The sequence below is a fragment of the Pinus tabuliformis genome, chromosome 1_1 (assembly GCF_031772625.1).
Source record: "Pinus tabuliformis cultivar Carrire ecotype Pingquan chromosome 1_1, CPIR1, whole genome shotgun sequence".
In the NCBI taxonomy this organism is placed as follows: domain Eukaryota; kingdom Viridiplantae; phylum Streptophyta; class Pinopsida; order Pinales; family Pinaceae; genus Pinus; species Pinus tabuliformis.
The window spans coordinates 488965193-488983490 of NC_142297.1; the positions used below are offsets into that span (position 1 = coordinate 488965193).

The 18298-nt window shown below is 38.8% G+C and overlaps 1 protein-coding gene across 5 annotated transcripts; it reads left to right on the forward strand.

Annotated features, from left to right (window-relative positions):
• The first annotated feature begins 11472 nt into the window (after positions 1–11472).
• Positions 11473–17168, forward strand: LOC149213919 (uncharacterized). 5 transcript variants are annotated; one of them, XM_089392135.1, is made up of 14 exons: positions 11473–11633; positions 11752–11812; positions 12174–12445; positions 12618–13291; positions 13867–13956; positions 14057–14296; positions 14599–14820; positions 14927–15041; positions 15141–15356; positions 15506–15837; positions 15940–16078; positions 16178–16248; positions 16394–16482; positions 16686–17168. In XM_089392135.1, the coding sequence occupies exons 3-13, from the start codon at positions 12190–12192 to the stop codon at positions 16463–16465; spliced, it is 2427 nt and encodes an 808-aa protein (XP_089248261.1). In that variant the 5' UTR covers positions 11473–11633; positions 11752–11812; positions 12174–12189; the 3' UTR covers positions 16466–16482; positions 16686–17168. The 5 variants fall into 5 exon arrangements, with proteins under 5 accessions (XP_089248261.1, XP_089248265.1, XP_089248260.1 ...); XM_089392139.1 differs by having other exon boundaries at positions 12180–12445; positions 16637–17168; XM_089392134.1 differs by having other exon boundaries at positions 12180–12445.
• The last annotated feature ends 1130 nt before the right edge of the window (positions 17169–18298 follow it).

Here is an 18298-nt window from a genome sequence, read left to right on the forward strand (position 1 = left end):
CCACCATGATGACTGACTTGTTGCTTGACTTTGAAGGACCAGTAATGAAATCCATAGAACCATCCATCTAGATTGAGGCAGGTATGGGCAATGGTTGTAGAGTGCCTAGGGACTTGACTGTTTCTCCTTTGTGGCACCCACACACATCACATTCAACTACAAAAGTAAGAATGTCCGTTTTCATGCCTGTCTAAAAGAAGGAACAACAAGTGCGAGCATAAGTCTTCTGAAAGCCTGAATGGCCTGCAGTGGGAGATGAGTGCAAGTCTGCCAAAATGCGCCTTTTGAGGGTGGATGTCTGTGATATCACTACTTTGTCCTTATAGCAAAGAGTCTCATCCTTCCAAGAGTAGCCCGGTGTGGAATTTGGATCTCCTTGCAAGTTATGAATGACTTGGGAGAGCGAAGGATGTGAAAACCATTCCTTGTGAGCTTCTTCAATCCACTCTAGAATGGGAAGAGAGATTGCTAGCAGGGTGTTGTCCTCCTCAAATTGGCGTGATAAAGCATCCGCTACAACATTTTCGTGCCCTTTCTTGTAAATTATCTCATAATCATATCCCAACATTTTGGCTAGCCATTTATTTTGCTGTGGCAAGGATAGGCGTTGCTCCAAAAAATATTTAAGCCTTTGATGGTCTGTGCGAATTTGGAAACGTCGCCCTAATAAGTATGGTCGCCAGGTATCCACTGCATTTAAGATGGCCATCATCTCCTTCTCATAGGTAGATTGTCCCAGATGTTTCCCACTTAGTTGTTGGCCAGTGAAGGCTAAGGGTTGACCTTCCTGCATTAAGACAACCCCAATACCCGTACTTGAAGCATCACATTCAATCACAAAAGATTTGGTGAAGTCAGGTAGTGCCAATACGGGAGTGGAACACATGGCATGTTTGAGAGCTATAAACACCTGTTGTGCTTCATCATTTTAGAGAAATGAATTTTTCTTGAGAAGCTAAGTGAGGGTTCTAGCAATGCGACCATAATTGCGGACAAATTTGCGATAGTAGTCGGCGAGACCCAAGAATCCCCTCAAACTCTTCAAGGTCTTTGGTTGGGGCCAATCCTGCATTGCCTGGATCTTTTTGGGATCCACCCTGACACCTTCACGCCCCATAATGTGGCCCAAATGCTCGACGTCTTTCATGCCAAAAGATCACTTGGACAATTTGAAAAATAATTTATGCTTTCCGAGCAGTTGCAAGAGCAGGTCTACATGCTAAAGATGTTTTTCCTAGGTGAGGTTGTAGATAAGAATGTCATCAAAGAAAACAAGGACAAATATTTTGAGATATGTTTTGAGCAGGTGATTCACGAGGCTCTAAAAAGTGGATGGGGCATTACAGAGACCAAATGGCATGACCATGAATTCATAATGGCCTTCATGAGTTCGGAAAGCAGTCTTCGGAATGTCTACTTCTTTCATGCGAATTTGGTGATAGCCCAAGCGAAGGTCTAGCTTAGTAAAGAATTGAGCCCCATTCAGTTCATCCAACAAATCATCAACAACCGGGATGGGGAATTTATCTTTCACCGTCAGCTTGTTGAGGGCCCTAAAGTCTAGACACATACGCCATTCCCCATCTTTCTGGAGCACCATGACCACAGGCGATGAATAAGGGCTAATGCTAGGACAAATGACACTGGATTCCATGAGTTCCTTGATGATTTTTTCAATTTCATTCTTTTGGGCGAAAGGGTATCTATATGGGCACACATTCTGTGGTTGTGCCCCTGGGACCAAAGTAATGCTATGATCATGTTCCCCTCTTGATGGTGGAAGCTCACGAGGTTTTTCAAAGATCTGTAGATGGCTATTTAAGACCTGTTGCATTTCAAGATGAATATGAAGAGTAGGGGTCTCAAAGCCCTGAATGGCATTAAATTGGGCGATAACTCCATGGTGGCCCTTTTTTAACAACTTTTCCATCCGATGCGAGCTGATGATAGAAGGAGTACCTGCTTGGAGTCTGCGAAGGGTATGCGTGTGGTCATTCTGCTTAAAGCTCATATATAACTCCTGGAAATCCATTGTGATTGGGCCGAGTGTGCGGAGCCATTCAACACCTAAGACAATGTCACACCCACCCATGTTGATGGAAAACATGTGGGTCTTTAGGTGGTAATCTCCCATTTGAAGTTTGATATTTTCACAGCGGTCGTCACATTTCATTGTCCCCCCATCAACAATCTGTACCTGGAAATTAAAGACTGCTCTGAATAAACAATGCACAGCTTCTACGACTCGCAGATGGATAAAGTTATGCGTGCTGCCACTATCAATCAAGAGTACTACAGGGCGATGTTTAATAAAACCTCTGATTTTGAGAGTTTGGGGAGAGGAAATGCCTGCCAAAGCATGGAGCGAGATAACAGGTCCTTCTGGTGTAGCTGGGAGCTCATTGTCTTGCTGGTTGTCCTCATCTTCCTCCTATGGTCCCTCAAAGGATGGGGCTTACTCAGATGAACTATGATCAGTAGCATCAATTTGAAATAATTTGGGTTCCTTGCATTTATGCCCTGGGGAGTATTTGTCATCACAGTAGTAACACAATCCTTACTTTCTTCTTTCTGCCATTTCTGCCAGTGACGCCTTTTGAACCTTAAGTGTTTGGGTAGTGCCTAGATCCTAGGTGGGGTGTCCCTTGGCTATGAAATTTGGATGAGGCGACTAGGCCGCTAACGCATGTTCCATTTCGCGAGCTGTTGTGCAAGCTTCCAGCCATGTGGGTGGGTGGTGCATCCGGACGTGAGCTTGGATGGCGTCTTTGAGACCACTGATAAAACATTCCAAGTAGAATTCATCTGCTAGACCTCATGTGCGAAAAGCTAATTTCTCAAAGGCTATAATATAGTCGTGTACTGTGCCTGTCCGTTTAAGCTTAGTAAAACGACCCAAAAAATTGGATTCACGTTCAAAGCATTCACAAAGGGATTTTGAGAACGCCTGCCAAGTAATTGGCCTTGCATAACATTTTTTATGCCACTGCCACCCTTGCCATCTTTCTTAGTCCAAGTAAAGGCCTCCCACACGTAGCTTAGTCTCATCATATCTGATGTGATTCAACGTGAAATATTGGTCCATTTGTGATAGCCATATTGCCCGATTAGAGCCATCAAATTTGTATATGTCCAGCTTGGTTGGTCGAGGGTGGGAATGTTGGTGGTTTCCATGGAAGTGAAGAGAATGACTAGATTCTCCTTCATGGTCTTCATTAAAAGCATATGCCTCCGATTTGTACCACCGACTTGCCCTTTATGATTGTGTCATTTAGTGTCTGGATCTGCCTCGATAATTCATCCAACCTGTTTTCAAGGGATTCCATCTTCTCATTGGTCATAGCTTGAGCTCTGGTTTCTACCATACACAGATCCAATTCACTTGTCGTCACTGTGAAAAAAATTGGGACCGCCCGAAAATTGAAGTTGACAAGTGAATGGTACCACCTCGCTCAGCTCGTTGTCCTGATTCTTATGGGCTAAGTCTCTTATAAACGTCTTGGGAGGGCCTCAGACCTTTTTTTATTTTATTTATTTATTTTATCTTTTACTCCGAAAGGAGTTTTACTCCATGCTTATCAATACTGCAATAGCCAATTCCCAGAAAAGTTAATCCTACCCGATGTCCTACGAGAATCACCCCAAGGTATAGGATCCACAAGCCTCCCTGCAAAAATGATCAGATCTGTTTACGAGATCCTCAAATGCAGAGTGTGAGTAGGTATGCGGTAGCGACCGAACCCTCGTTGCTAGATCTGAATGGTATTCTGGTGGATTTTATTGTTGCAGCAACGCAGAACCCAACCTACTAGATCTGATCTGGCAAAGAAAATGATGGGCTATCTTCAGAGAGACAAGGGAACTATGGTCTCAAGGAGTGTCAGGTGCTACAGATCACAATTTACATAAGGGTCCAACAGTAGTACTCGGCCTAATCTTTCAGGACACTAACTAAGGAGGATCAACCGTACCCTTAGCCGTACTACCCGACTACCCTATCGTACGCACAAGTAATCTCCCCGAGTGTTGTTCTCGGTGTACTGTAGCAGCAAGACAGCCGACTTCTATCTACGGCAAGGTTTTAGGTGAGCCTAGGGGGCTTTTGATATACCCAGAGGGTACGTGGAAGACAGTCCGTGCGCGGTTCTGTCTAATGCGCTACTACTCAAAGGGGTACCCACAGGGGTCACAAGGGAGTCCAACAAGCGTGACCACCTCTTGTATTTCTTGCATGCATGCCTCCCCAAATATGCAGTTTTATGCGCTCAACGATAAATCCCATGGTTTAAAGACGCTGGAACACGTTTGTAGACCCAAAAAAAAATTGTGCTACAAATGGAGATACCACCGGCCCTGAAAAGGGCTCTGATACCACTTGTTATGCTCTTGAATTGTGAGAAGATGCTAGAATACCAAATATACGAAGAAATACAACCCATAACACAAAACAAAATGAGAGATAACAACATGTATTTTATTATTCAGAGATGAAAGCAATGTTCACTTGCCTCTTCGAGGGGGCAACCTCCAATAGAGTAGGGATTGATTATAGAATAAGACATGACGCTCCTCAATGGGGAGTCTCTATCCTTTATATAGGATTCATACATGCAATACCATGGGTCAGTACTATGGTTCTACTAATACCATCTATCTAATACCATTGACCATTTGCAACTAATTGTGGTCCCTTTCTTTAAATGCGGGTCAACCACTTAAAATTATTAATATGGGCTTTATTGACTCTTTAACTAACTATAACTATGACTCGACCCTATTACATAATAAGGGGGTTAGGGTTGGACCCTAACAAGCATAGTCCCTTTGCTCTTCTTTCATCTGTTTGTTGAGGTGTTAACCTTGTTATTTTAGGGGAGGGAGCATGATGTTCTTTATAGTTCTTAGTGAACACTCTTTTAGTAGCCATATTTTTGCCTTCAACTTTCCTCACTAGACTTAAAACACGCTCTAGGGATTTAGGTTAAGAGAGGCACACCTCATGTTGGATGTTTTCTTTTGAAGTTACCATAAAGTGCTCTAACAAAATACCGTTTAAAATGTTCTTTACTCTCGAGACTCAACTTTTGGAATTGTTGAATGTACTTTGTAATTGGATCATTTTCACAAAAAATTGCCAAATGACTAAAGAATATATTGCTCTTAATATCCTCGTAATGAATATCAATTCCTCCATAAAAATGAACCAACATATAATATAATTATTTTTCCTTTAATAACAAGGGTGCTCCTTGAATCGAGGGGTAATCTACCTAGAGATGTTAAACACATGCACAAAAATAGAAGAAATAGTGAGGTCTCTTTCTCCAACAAGCCAACTAACTAACTCTTCAAAGAATAAATATTGTAAATATATGCGTAAAAAAGGTTCACTTTTGTTATAATAGCCTCCATTGTGGAGGCCACCTTAAATAATGTGCAAAGACATAGATCCATGTGCAAATAACCAACCCTCCTCAATCCAAGAGCCTAAAAGAGTTGACAACCTAAGAGAATGTGCATGAAGGGTAACACACTCCCCAAAAATAACAATAAACTATACAATTCCATGAAACCACATGCCAATACCATCAACACTTCCAAAATCAAAGAAAGTGTTCTAAAAATATGTGCACAAGTGGAATGTTATTTGAGAAAACATCTAATCATCTCCCACCATTAGGGATCCTAAGGCAAGCACCCTAAAGTGGAGTGTTTATTAAAAAAAACTCAACCATTCTAATGCAAAACTATTTTCTAAGACATGCACCCTAGAAATATGTGCCAAAGGTTTAAGTTAAGGAATATTGAATCAAGCAATGAGCAATAATATGTTACAAAAGCCAAGGCAACCATGCAAGCATACTAAGCTAGTAATACACAACATCAATGAGCAAGAAATAACTAATATTATTTTAAAACCTTTAATTAATGAATATTCCTCCCATAAAAAGGAAAAAGGTTAATCAAGAATACACACCAAGTAAAACCCCATAAAAATATGGAACACTAGCATGTACAAAATGCAAACTTCCAAACTCCCGGATGCGAGTGTTTAGGCACGCAGGTACCATACAGTGACCTTGGGTTGGCAAGTGGTGAGGCTACCTGGCCACCCACGCTTCCACTCAGAAGCATATACAAAAATACGTCGCCGATATTAATGGCACATTAATGGACTGCGCGGGTCAAGGCATCATCAATTTGGTTTTTAAGATGGCCTCTTCAGACCGTCTTTCCCTCACTCTGCCTCCTCTGAACTGCAATTGTCTCCCTGCTACTGCAGAGCCGATCTTGCGCACAACAACGGGGAGACGCTGCAATGTTCTGTACTGCATTGAGATGGTAGATGGTGCACAATTCTCGCAGAGTCTTCTATGCTGCCTACGGACTGGTTCTTCGATCTTGAATCTTTGCTCTGAACTGCTGATTATAGGTCCTTCTGTTCGCATTGACCACTCATTCTTTGGCATTTCTCCTTCTCGTCCTCGTTCACTCAATTTTTCCTAGGTGAGCATGCCTCGTCTGCATCATCGAATGCGCTGCAGGAGGGGTAGTAGCAGAGGAAGATCAATTCGGCCCCCCTCCTTGTCCCTCTCTAACTCGTCCCCCTCTGACTCTTCCTCCTCTTCGACGACTCATTTCTCTAGACCCTATCCAGCCACTCGCAACGGTTGGGGGTGGGCTCAGACTGTAGATCTGCGGCCTGTTGACTTTGCTCCCCAACCTCCTGCTGCCTCTGTATCATCTCTGCAGCCTAGTCATTCTGCACAATTTCAATTTCGCTACATGCTGGAACATCCCTGCATAATAGCGACTATCTCAGTGGCATTTAGAGAGGAGCCACAAAACTCTGAAGACCCAGCCTGCATTACTCAGGCGTGGAACACCACCAGCGAGAGAAAAGCCCCTAGAAGCAGCTCCGGGACACACCAATCCAAGCCGCTTCAAGAACATGGAAGAAACTCCGAGAAATAAACAAGATGCAAAAGATGACATGGAGGCGTACAGGTGTTTGATAGTGGAAAAACCTCCTTCTAACAACACCTAGCTGGTCAATTATTTTCAGGTTCTGGATTCCCAGGCTCCCAATACTATGGGGTTTTTTTTTTTAATGCAATATTGTTAATTTTACCCCTACAGGTTGTTACTTTGGCACTATAGGTTGTTAACCCTGCGTGGGCAGCAAACTCTTATAGTTTAGGACTGGTTTCCCCGGTGCGGGCAATCTCTTTCTAGTCTTTGGTTGTTAAACATGACATAATTTCAGGCTTGCTCTGCAGAGGCTGGTGCCTGCTTGTACTACTTTTGTTACATTAATAGAATTAGTCTAATTTAGAAAAAAATGCAAACTTCCAAACACACATCACACCTTGTCCAACAAATTCTCTAAATGCCTTTTGCATGAACAAGGTCATAATTATCATGCCAAAAACAATACCATTAATCACGATCTCCACAATCACCTCATTTTTTTTTTTGAAAATTAACATAAAACCTAAACACATAGCTTGGGTTAAAAATCATTAACCTTTAAAATTCTTCTCCCTTTTCCCAAATTAAAAAGGAATGTTGCAACCCCTCCTGGCCAGTGATCAAATTTGAAGGTCTGCTCTTAATTTCATTTGGAAGGGCATATATTCATCTAGCCCTTCAAGGATGAAAGGTTAAAAAAAAAATCACTTTTACTCAAAAGTATATATTAAATAAACCCCTCAAAAAAATTCCATAATAAAATAGTGTCATTCTAAATCTTTAAAATCTTAAAAATTTAAAGAGTAGTTTCAATAAAAACACTATAAAATCTCAATATAACTAGTAAATAAACAAAAAAAATCTCAAATTCCATTAAAAAAAGGTAAACATATGTTGCATTAGATGATTTTCAAAAGTATTTGGACTTACATAATTGAAAATATAAATATATTTTCCCAATGGAAATGGATTTCTAGTTTTCATTTATTTCCTTACATTATAAGTAGCATTCCAATCTACCTCATTTAGAGCATGATGTGCACTTAGAGATAGAAACATTAACATATCTAGTGTCTCCAATGAAAGTCTTTATCTATCATCATTTTTTATCCTGTTTAATTTTCAGAAGCCTCTTTCACACACTGATGTGGTTGTTTGGATAACAAGAATAGCTTGCCATAATTGCATCAAATATGGAAATTCTTCAAACCATTCATGTTCATCTCCACATAGGTCTCATTCCATACATATGCTTTTTAGGGTATGATTTACAAATAACACAAATAAATTCATTCATTTCACCCAAACATCTAGCAGTATCCACAATAGATTTTTCACATAAACATTTCAACTATCTTTTTGTTGGACAGTCTATATCATTCACTTCTTCATAATAATGTTGAGAAGTGCAAAACTTAGCCACATTAAATACATGTAAATCTATGAATCTCCTATCTAAAGATTTAATCACCTTTACAATAAAACATTTTCCCAAAAGAATACAATCATATAGTAGCCTCGATATTTTCATCTTTGGAAAACTTTCGAACCTCAATGGATGTAAATGTACCATACTTGTGCTATCTGCAAATTCAAGGGTTCCTCTTTATGCTTCAACTAAAAAAGAAGACATATGCACGACATCTACACCAAAAATGCTTTCCAAAATCATTTACGAAGAATGCTAATAGAAAAATGTAAAGTAGTGTCAATATATGTAATATCAACATGATCTTCTTCGAACTTTTGATTCAACTTATTTAATTCAACGAGCATGTCTGCAAGTATATAGATGCAAGTTTGCACTTGAAATATTGTTGCCAACTCATACAATTTTTTCTCCCCTTACTCCTAATCCTAACAAATAATGCATGAGTTTAACAAGTATTTCCATGACCTTTCCTCTAGAGAGCCGCCTAATTTGATGAATTTGCAAGGCCACTAACTTAGTGATTTGAAATGTATACATTAGATCTCTTAATTTTCCATGTCCTTTAGTTGATTTTCCAAGCCATGAATAAACTTTGTTTCAAATTTGTTAATATATTGCAACTCTGGAAAATGAGATGAAGCCTCATTGATTGTTAATGCTTCCTTGTGAGCTATGCAATGGATAACTAATAAATGAGGAGCATACGAAGCTTAGGAGATAAACCTTCATGAATACCCCTCATGGAAGATGCACCATCTAAACCAAAACCAACAAACTTCATCAAATATAAATCCATTTATGCTAAAAGAGTTCTCACTAGATCATACATACATTGAGCTATTCCATCCTTTATTTGAAGTAAACATATAAACTTTGTTAAACATTGACCTCTTCCTCCATTCGTCAAATATGTAATATAAGAAATCAATTGGTGTTCCATAATTTGATTAGTGCTTTCATCAACTAAAATTGAGTAAAATGACCTATGTAAAAGATTCTCTTTTAGTTTGATCCAATACACCTCTTTAACAACTTGAAGAAAATATTCTCTTGGTGTGGTATTTGTGTATGCAGAATATTCATCTGTTAGAAGCATGCGTGGAGTGCATTTATACCTATTCAAGTCACATATTGAATTATACATTTATAAAGATAAATCATGTATAGAAACAAAATACGTTCAAAACACGTCGACAAAAGTTTTTCTATGTGATTTTCGCCGAAGATTCCTCAATAAATTTATGGATCACAAAAGTCTCAATTCAATAAAATGCATGTTTTCAATCATTGATATAATTTTCTCCTTCCCAACATTTACCTTTAGTTCTACATGTTTAGTGATTGGAATATTGCTTCAATCGCTTTTTCCCTCCAAAAGTTGAAAAAAAAAATTAAGCTTTTGATTTTGCATGGCCACTTATACCACTAACTTGAAGAGTGGTAGTTCCCTCTTTTGAAAATGGAGTCTCACTTTTAAATTTAACACGTCAAAAACATTTTATCCTTTCATTACCGTTAAATGTTTTAAAACATAGGCCCATGGAAACCTTGCATTCCATTTGGATTTGAATATTATTTTGTGTTTCTTTGATGGGTTTTCTATTTCAACATGCTCTACACTATTTGATTCATCATATTCATGTAGATGAACATCAATTTCATTTTTTATATTACATGGTTGATTAGTACGTTGTGTAAGGCTAAATGATTCAACAATTAACAATTGCATTTTATTCTTCTTAGGACGACTAATAGGAGATTTTTTTCAAGATTTATGCTTATTAAATAAATAAAAACAATAGAATAAGTAAATACATAAATTAAAAATCCCTTAGCAAGATTGAGATAGAAAAAATTCAAACTTAGGAAGATTCCATAGGACTTGACTATAGATTTCTTGATAGGTTATTTATTGATTTGTTGAATTATGTTTTGTAACATTCAAGGAAACCTGTAGCTTTATGATAGAGCAAAAACACTTCATGAAATATCGTACTTTGACAAGAAATTTGTATGGATTTAAGCAACGGAGAAAAATAAGCAAGAGTTTAAATATAGTTGTGGAGTCCAATACCCTCGATATAAGATAGATATCCGTTTCATGGTTGGTAGATTCATATAATTATGACAATAAAAATTTGCACCATTCACAATGTAGAAAACAACTCCACCACCCATTCCTAGAATGGAAGGATGGCAAGCAGTTGCATTCAGGGTATCTAGCCACAATGTTGATTTCCTAGGGTGTGGATTCTATGGTGCCCAGGATACATTGTGTGACCATGAAGGTTGCCATTACTTGAAGGAGTGTTGCATTAAATAATCCATAGAATGAAAAACCAAATGTTAATGAAGATATGAGGAGGATAACAAAAAATACCTTATAGTCTAGCGTCGAACGATAACTTTGCTTCTGTGGATGATGGGATGCAATTAAATGAAAATGGAAAAAATGGATGCAAGGAAAGAGCAATCAAGGATAATCACGGAGGAGCGAAACCACGTGCATAGTTGTTGAATGGTTATTCAATGTGCTCTGCCGCCATGTGCTAGGTGTAATAGTACCATGATTGTTTCATGTATTATTGTTGCAAGTTGTATCATGTTGGCGTAAGTTGGGAGCCTCATGGAAACGTCTCCAAATCATGACATAACTATTAAATTGCATGAGGTCATTTTGACTTTGACTGGTCTCTTCTACGAAAGTATCACTAGTCAGTCAAAGTGATTTATGCGTTAGTACAAACTCAAAATTATCATAAACTTAAAAAAGTATTAACATGCTATTAAAACCATTTCCCTTCTTTTGAAATATAAAAATTTAATCTAACTTTCGAAATGTAATTTTTTTTAAGCCCTTCTATGAAAGGCGAAGAGCACGAAGAAGGCCAGGAAGGGTTCAATTCTAAACACTCCGAGTTCCGGCTCCGCCCTTCACTAAACGCCCAAGAAAATCTAGGCCTAGCCCAGGCGAGGTCCATGGGACCGCACCGTTGTAACGAGTATATAAACGTACTTTTCTCCGGACGTGAAAATCCGATTAAAAACATCAGATTTTGCGTACAGGAGTTTTAAATACAGTCAAACCCTATCGATTTCTGAGACCGCACACTCGAAACCACAGTACGTGAACCTGCAAATTTAGACCGAGCAGGGGTTTTTCTTTATGGTTATCCATTGTCGGTGAAGTTGTGAGCGCTAAATTTTACCTCTGACGAACGAGTTTCAGGTATGAAATCAGTTTTCATTGGGTTTTTTGTTTTGGTCAGCTTTAATGGTTTGCTCGGTGGTTTTCCTACAAGTCCATTTATTTGGCTGAATGTTCTCAAATTTCGCAAGGATTTCAGCTCCAGAGCCATTATCTGGTAACGGCAAGTTTTATATCATTTGCGATATCCGAACAGACAGGTAGGAGTTCTTTTGCTTTTAATATTTTCCACGTGCAATTACAGGGTTTTCTGTTTGCAAAAATTTAGGATAGCCGTAGGTTCTTACAGGGAGAATATGATGATTTACGGCTTTTTTCTGACAGACTATTATGTTAGGTTAGATCGAATTGGACGTGCTGTAAAATAAATTTAATCTCCTGTAGAGTATCTTTAAGTGGAGAAACTCTGACAATGATCAGTTTTCAAGCCATGAATTTCTCTTAGGTTTAACTTCAATAAAGTAATCTAGGAGAGTGTTGTGTGAAAGAAATGTTTTCAGCTGAGTTTTACTATTGTTGACTGTATATTTTCATGTTTGTACGGTGACATATTTTCTTTAGTTTTAGGTACTTTGCAATGAGGACTCGCAGCACAAACCCTCCAAATGCAAAGTCTGACACTGCAAAGCAGCTTCCTCCCAAAAAGGTGGCTACAAAACCTTTTACAAAACCCGGTTCCACAGATCCTGTGACAGAATCTGCGTCAGCCACCAATGAGGCAAAGACAGATAGAACGCCCGCATTTAATGTGCCCAAAACCGATGAGCAAACGAAGCAGAATCTGAAAGATAGCACTTCTATATCAGAAGCAGATGCGAAAACACAGGCTGAAGGTTTGCTCTTTCGTCTTAAGTTGGGATATTTTCTAAATTTCTGGTGGCCTTTAAATTTTAATTATGAGTTTACTGGATGTCTTGATAGTCAGTAATCTGGGATATGTAGAATGATTCCATTATGAATGTTATGTAATGCAAGAAATTAAAGTGTTTTTACTGGATCTCCCAGTGGCAAGGGAAATGAAGGGGAATCCTGGAGCATCAAAATTGGTAAAAAAAGTGACTCCAGGGGTGAAAACTGGTTCTGCTATGGAAACTAAAGTTGGTATTACGCCAAGGGCAAAAACAGCAGATGCTTCTAAGCTCAGTGCTACTGATAAATTTGTGACAAATTCTAGCGCTAAGGTAGTTCCAGGAGAACTGAAAGAGGCCACAACAGATGAGATGGTAGAAAAGGCTGAACAGAATGATGTGGAACCTATGGAAAATGAAGAATTGGGTGGGGAAGAATACGAGGAAGAAGAGGAGCCTGAAGATGTCGATCAAGAGGGTGAAGAAATGGAAGACTATGGTGATGGAGAAGGGTATGAAGAAGCAGAGGTCGAGGAGGGTGATGATGAGGCCGCAGGGGAAGAGGAAGGAGACGAAGAACACAATGAAATGGAAGTACCCGACGCTGTCCAGGAAAGGAGCAGAAAGAAGGAGCTTGAAGTGTTTGTTGGTGGATTGGATAAAGATGCAACTGAAGAGGATTTGAGAAAAGTATTTTCTCAGGTGGGAGAGGTGGTAGAAGTGCGCTTGCCAAAGAATCCAGGAACGAATAAAAATAAGGGCTACGCATTTATTGGATTTGCAACTAATGAACAAGCAAAGCATGCTGTGACTGAGCTGAAGAACCCTACGGTAAGTGGTTTTTGAAAGAAGATTATTATGTGTTGATTAACTTATGTATTTTTTTTAAATGTAGGCTAAATAGCAGCACCTGAATATGCTGTGTTGAGTAATAGTTTTTGTATATGTAGCACCTCAATATATTATTCTTCTGTATTGTATCGGCTGCATAACATTTACGCCATTGAACTTAATAGTATTTGATATAAGCTATTAACATTCATACTTTTAGTTGCCCAATTATTGTCAGGGAAACATGAACATCGTTGAATGACACATCGATATGTTGTCTGGAGGAATAGTAATTGTATATGTATCAGTGATAAGTTTTTAAGGTTCAACATTAAGAACTTCTGTACTTCGTTCGATGGCTTTTGTCTTAGATTTTTCTGCAATGAATCAGATATTTGTTGTATTGTATTTTTACTCTAGTTTTATGATCTAAGCTATTAACATTCATATTTAGTTTAGTTGCCTTATTGTTCACAGGGAAACATGAAAATTCACTTATTGCTTTCAAGTAACTGAAACATTCATATTAATTATAGATATAATTGAAGATAAATATGGATTTATTTGGTGTTTAGATCCGAGGGAAGCGGTGTGGTCTTGCCCCAAGCGAGGACAATGATACCTTATTCTTGGGCAATATTTGCAAGACGTGGACAAAGGAAGCGGTAAGAGTTGCAGCCGGGGAATTACCTATTTGTTATTACAGGGGATTTGCCAAACACTATCTCATATATCATATCTTATTCAATTAGCTGTAAAATACAGGTTAAAGGGAAGCTTAAGGACTACGGAATAGAGGGTCTTGAAGAGCTAACTCTAGTGGGTGATACTCAAAATGAAGGAATAAGCCGTGGTTTTGCATTTATAGCATTTTCTACGCACATGGATGCGATGAATGCATACAAACGCCTTCAGAGGCCAGATGTTATTTTTGGTGCTGATAGAACTGCAAAAGTGGCATTTGCAGAGCCACTGCGTGAGCCTGACGAAGAGATCATGGCCCAGGTGTGTTGCCTTTACTTTACTTGCAAACTACAATTTTACTCTCTTTGTTCTTTGTTAAGTTCGTTATTGTTTTTACTGATGGTCTATGGTGAGGTGAGTATAATCTTTAAATAGTTTTTGCATGTTTTGTGACTTGGAGATAGCTATTATGTGGCTTGGTTTTAGTCTTTTCTTTTGCTAATTTATTGTTTTTACTAGTAGGTTATATTACCTGTGGAAAGGTGAGTAAATCTATTAGTAGTTTTTACTTGTTTTGTAAGCCAGAGATATCTATTATATGGTTTGCTTTTAATCTGATGTAGGTTAAGTCAGTGTTTGTTGATGGGATCCCACCTTATTGGGATGAGGATCGAGTGAAGGAGTACCTGAAGCCGTATGGTGAAATAGAACGAGTTGTGCTGGCTCGTAACATGCCCACTGCCAAGCGAAGGGATTTTGGATTTGTGAATTTTACTAGTCACGAGGCAGCCATGTCATGCATTGAAGCTTTAAACAACACTATGTTGATTGATGGAGAGACAAAGGTGACCTCATTAGTTGTATATTTGTCCTATTTGCCTTAAATTAGCATCATTGTAATGTTCCGTTAAATAGCATTTGGCTCACTTGTTATGTTTTAAGTTTCAACAGTTAAAAGTCAGAGTTAGACTTGCCAATCCACTTCCAAAGAGTCAAGCAGTGAAAGGAGGAATGCGTGGTGGATTCCCTATTGGTCGCTCTGGCATTGGCATTCGTACTAGACAAGGTGAGACTGGCTTTTGATTTCGAACTTTCTGTACACTAGCTTGCGAAATTTTTTTAGGCCTTATGTATTATTTTTTATGATTTTTTTGGCACACGGTAGACTGGGGCCTACAAGCCGGAAGGTATCCTATGAAGAAAGTGGGGATGCCGCGAGGGAGAGGTTTCATACCCCGATGGCGTGGCCGGGGATTTGTTGGTCGTGGTGGAAGATTTTTATCCAGGGATGATGATGACGTGGATACATTGTTTCATGCTTTTCGTGAGCAACTTGTCCGTGATGAACGACGACCTGGGCGAGCCCCCCGGCATATTGCAGGTATAATTAATATGTCTTTTGCTAAAAGAGTTTTGTTTGAACAATTTATGCCTGTCTGGGTGGAATAGTATCTACTGAAGTGGCTCCACTATGCTCATCAGGCGATTTTTTTAAACAGTTAGCTGATGCCTAATTGTTCTCATGTGCAGGTGGCCCAAGGAGGGGTTCTTACAGGGATTATTCAAGGCAAAAGAATGCATTTTATAGTAGACCTGCTGCTCCTACAAGACGAGGCGGAGACTTCGCTAACCGGACTGCTGGGGCCAGACCTGTCACGTACAAGGATGGTTATGGACCAAAGCGTGGGAGCTTGCTACGTGGTGGAGCAAGACCTCTCCAGTCTCGAAGACACTCATTTCCACCTGCTGAAGATACATATATTGGTCGACTAGACAGAGAGTTGGAGCACAGCCGTATGAGGCAGGATTCATATGCATATGATATTATTGGCCATGGAACAAAACGTCCATATGCAACATTGGTATGAAATGAGGGTTATTTCTTATAATGCAGTTGATGCATGCATGTCAGAGGTAGATGTTGATTAAACTGATATATGATTAAAAATTGTGTCTTGCATCAGGATGAAAATCCTCGATATGATGAGTCTGGAAGCAGAGGACATGCTAGGACCCGTTATAATTATTCAGAGCCTGTTACCAGTGGCACACGCTATCCAAGTCAGCAAACAGTTCCTAGTACATATGACCGACTTGCTCCAGGTAAGTATTGTACTAGCAATTGCCTGACTTGGACTTTAAGCACGCATAAGATATAATTATGGATCTAATCAAAATTTACATTTCTTTGGATTTTTGAAGATCCTATCGGGACTGGCACTGGACTCTATTCCTCTATTTATCCGAGCAGAAGTGATTACTATAATACCGATGTATGATTTCAACCTCAATTTTTATAAACATATTTACATAAATTCTTGATCAATTTTCTTGTTTGAGCGAAGCCAGGCTATAGGGATTTCATAATATTGGTTAAACTGTTATCACAGAGATTTTTTTTTTCACATACAATTGCAGCTGGGTGGAAGTTCTTACTCATCATCTCTCTATGGAGGCAGCCGTACGTTGGGAGGTGGTTCTTATTACTAGAGCTTAGGCTTTATAAGGTCCAAAGCTTTTTTCTCTTCTTTTTACTATGCTCTTTCTGTTGTGTATTACCCCGCCTATCTTGGATTGCTCTCTCCACTGCAACTGGAGTAGTTGCTTTTGTGTTTTAAACAACCAGTTCTTTCTTATGTCTTCATTTTTTGACACATACAGATTCAAGTTCCTCCCTGACAATATGAAGTGTTTGGGATTGCCTAAACAGGTCACTTGACACAGTTCTTGATGATTGAAATTTGGCATTGCGGTTAGATAAGTAGGAGGTTTAGCAGGAGGGTTTGTTGCAGTTTGAATGTTCAACAGTGAAGATGGGGATGAAATTTAAATGACTTATTCGTTTTGAAGATCTGTCTATGGAAGCACAAACGAAACTTTGGATGTTTTTGAGCAAGAAAGAGATACCAGTGACTTCTGGATGTGAATTCTGGTCACCGTTAACTCGAGGATATAACCAGTTTGGAATATATTGAATTGGAGAAGATAACTGAAGCACTCATCTCATTTATATATTTGAGTTCAGTTTTTTTTCCTATATGCAAGATAGGTAGGGCTTCTAGATTAAGGTTAGATTTTCATGTGGAAAACAAGTGAAAGATGGGGAAGAAAACTGTACTTTCGCTGGCTCTATGAACTGTTAAATTGTTGTCATATTATAACCTTTGTGATATAGCAGAGAAGGATTTCTGAATTTGTGGTGACTTGCCATTGATGGGATTTTATCAGAACTTGATCGTAATGTCCTATTGGAAGTTATGTTATCACAAGGGATTTTTTAAGCTGGAAATTTGATATTTGCGTTGGAAGAAGTAAATTTGTGGATGCTATATAATCTGGCAGTGGTTGATGATGAGAGAAACTTGGTTTTTTGACGGGTTATGAACAACATGATGGAATATCATTATATCCTGAAGTCATTGGGAAGTATGCGTGCAAGGCTGCATTTTAGCCAATTTATACATGCATTAGTTTATCTTCAGATCATGTTTACTTATTTATTGGGTAAAATACGCAAAATTTTCATGTATTAAATGAATGCAGCTATGATGCATAAAACAACTAATAGAGTAATATCTCTGTTTTGGAAGAATTTTCTCGTGTGTTTTACTGCTGTATTTGGACATGTTCCTGTTCATTTATGTTGGTAATACATGTTGACATGTTAAAAGGAATCTGCATGGTGGGTGTTATGGATGAACATTATTTTGGTTTTCACGAAGCACTGAAGCTTTGAAGAGGATGCTTCTTCAATGTGAAGTTGAAATATTTTTCTTGGGGAAACAGATTCAGATAGACCATCCGTTGTCTCCAGTAACTGACATTTTTTTATCGGTTTTATGTGAGAGCATGACAGGAGCAGTCAAATTGAAAGTGTTCAATGTGCTGGCTATTTTTACACGAGGAAAGGGCTACAAAAACATATGGGCTCTGGTTGACACTTTGGATTTGTGATCTCATTGTTCAATATTGGGGTATCTCGAACAATAGTTTTTTGACAAGACATGTCAACAAGGATTGGAATTGAACAATTGAGCTTTTGAGGTTTCATGACCTAGTTCTGTGAAGTTGCTTAGAATCTTAAAGATATTTACTAACATCTGCCAAACTCTAATTTACTATGGCTCAATGCTCTTTGAGGTGATTATGGTAAAACTAAGGCACAACCGAGTGGATGAGTTGCAACAAGGCATCTATACAAGTTGTTTCTCTTAACGCCAAAAGCTTTTACAATCCAGAAGCTTGCTTTATGGGTGCAAGTCCCTGGGTTATTGCAATAACACCCTTCCTTACTTTGGCACAAACATTGCTGGTGGTGAGTGG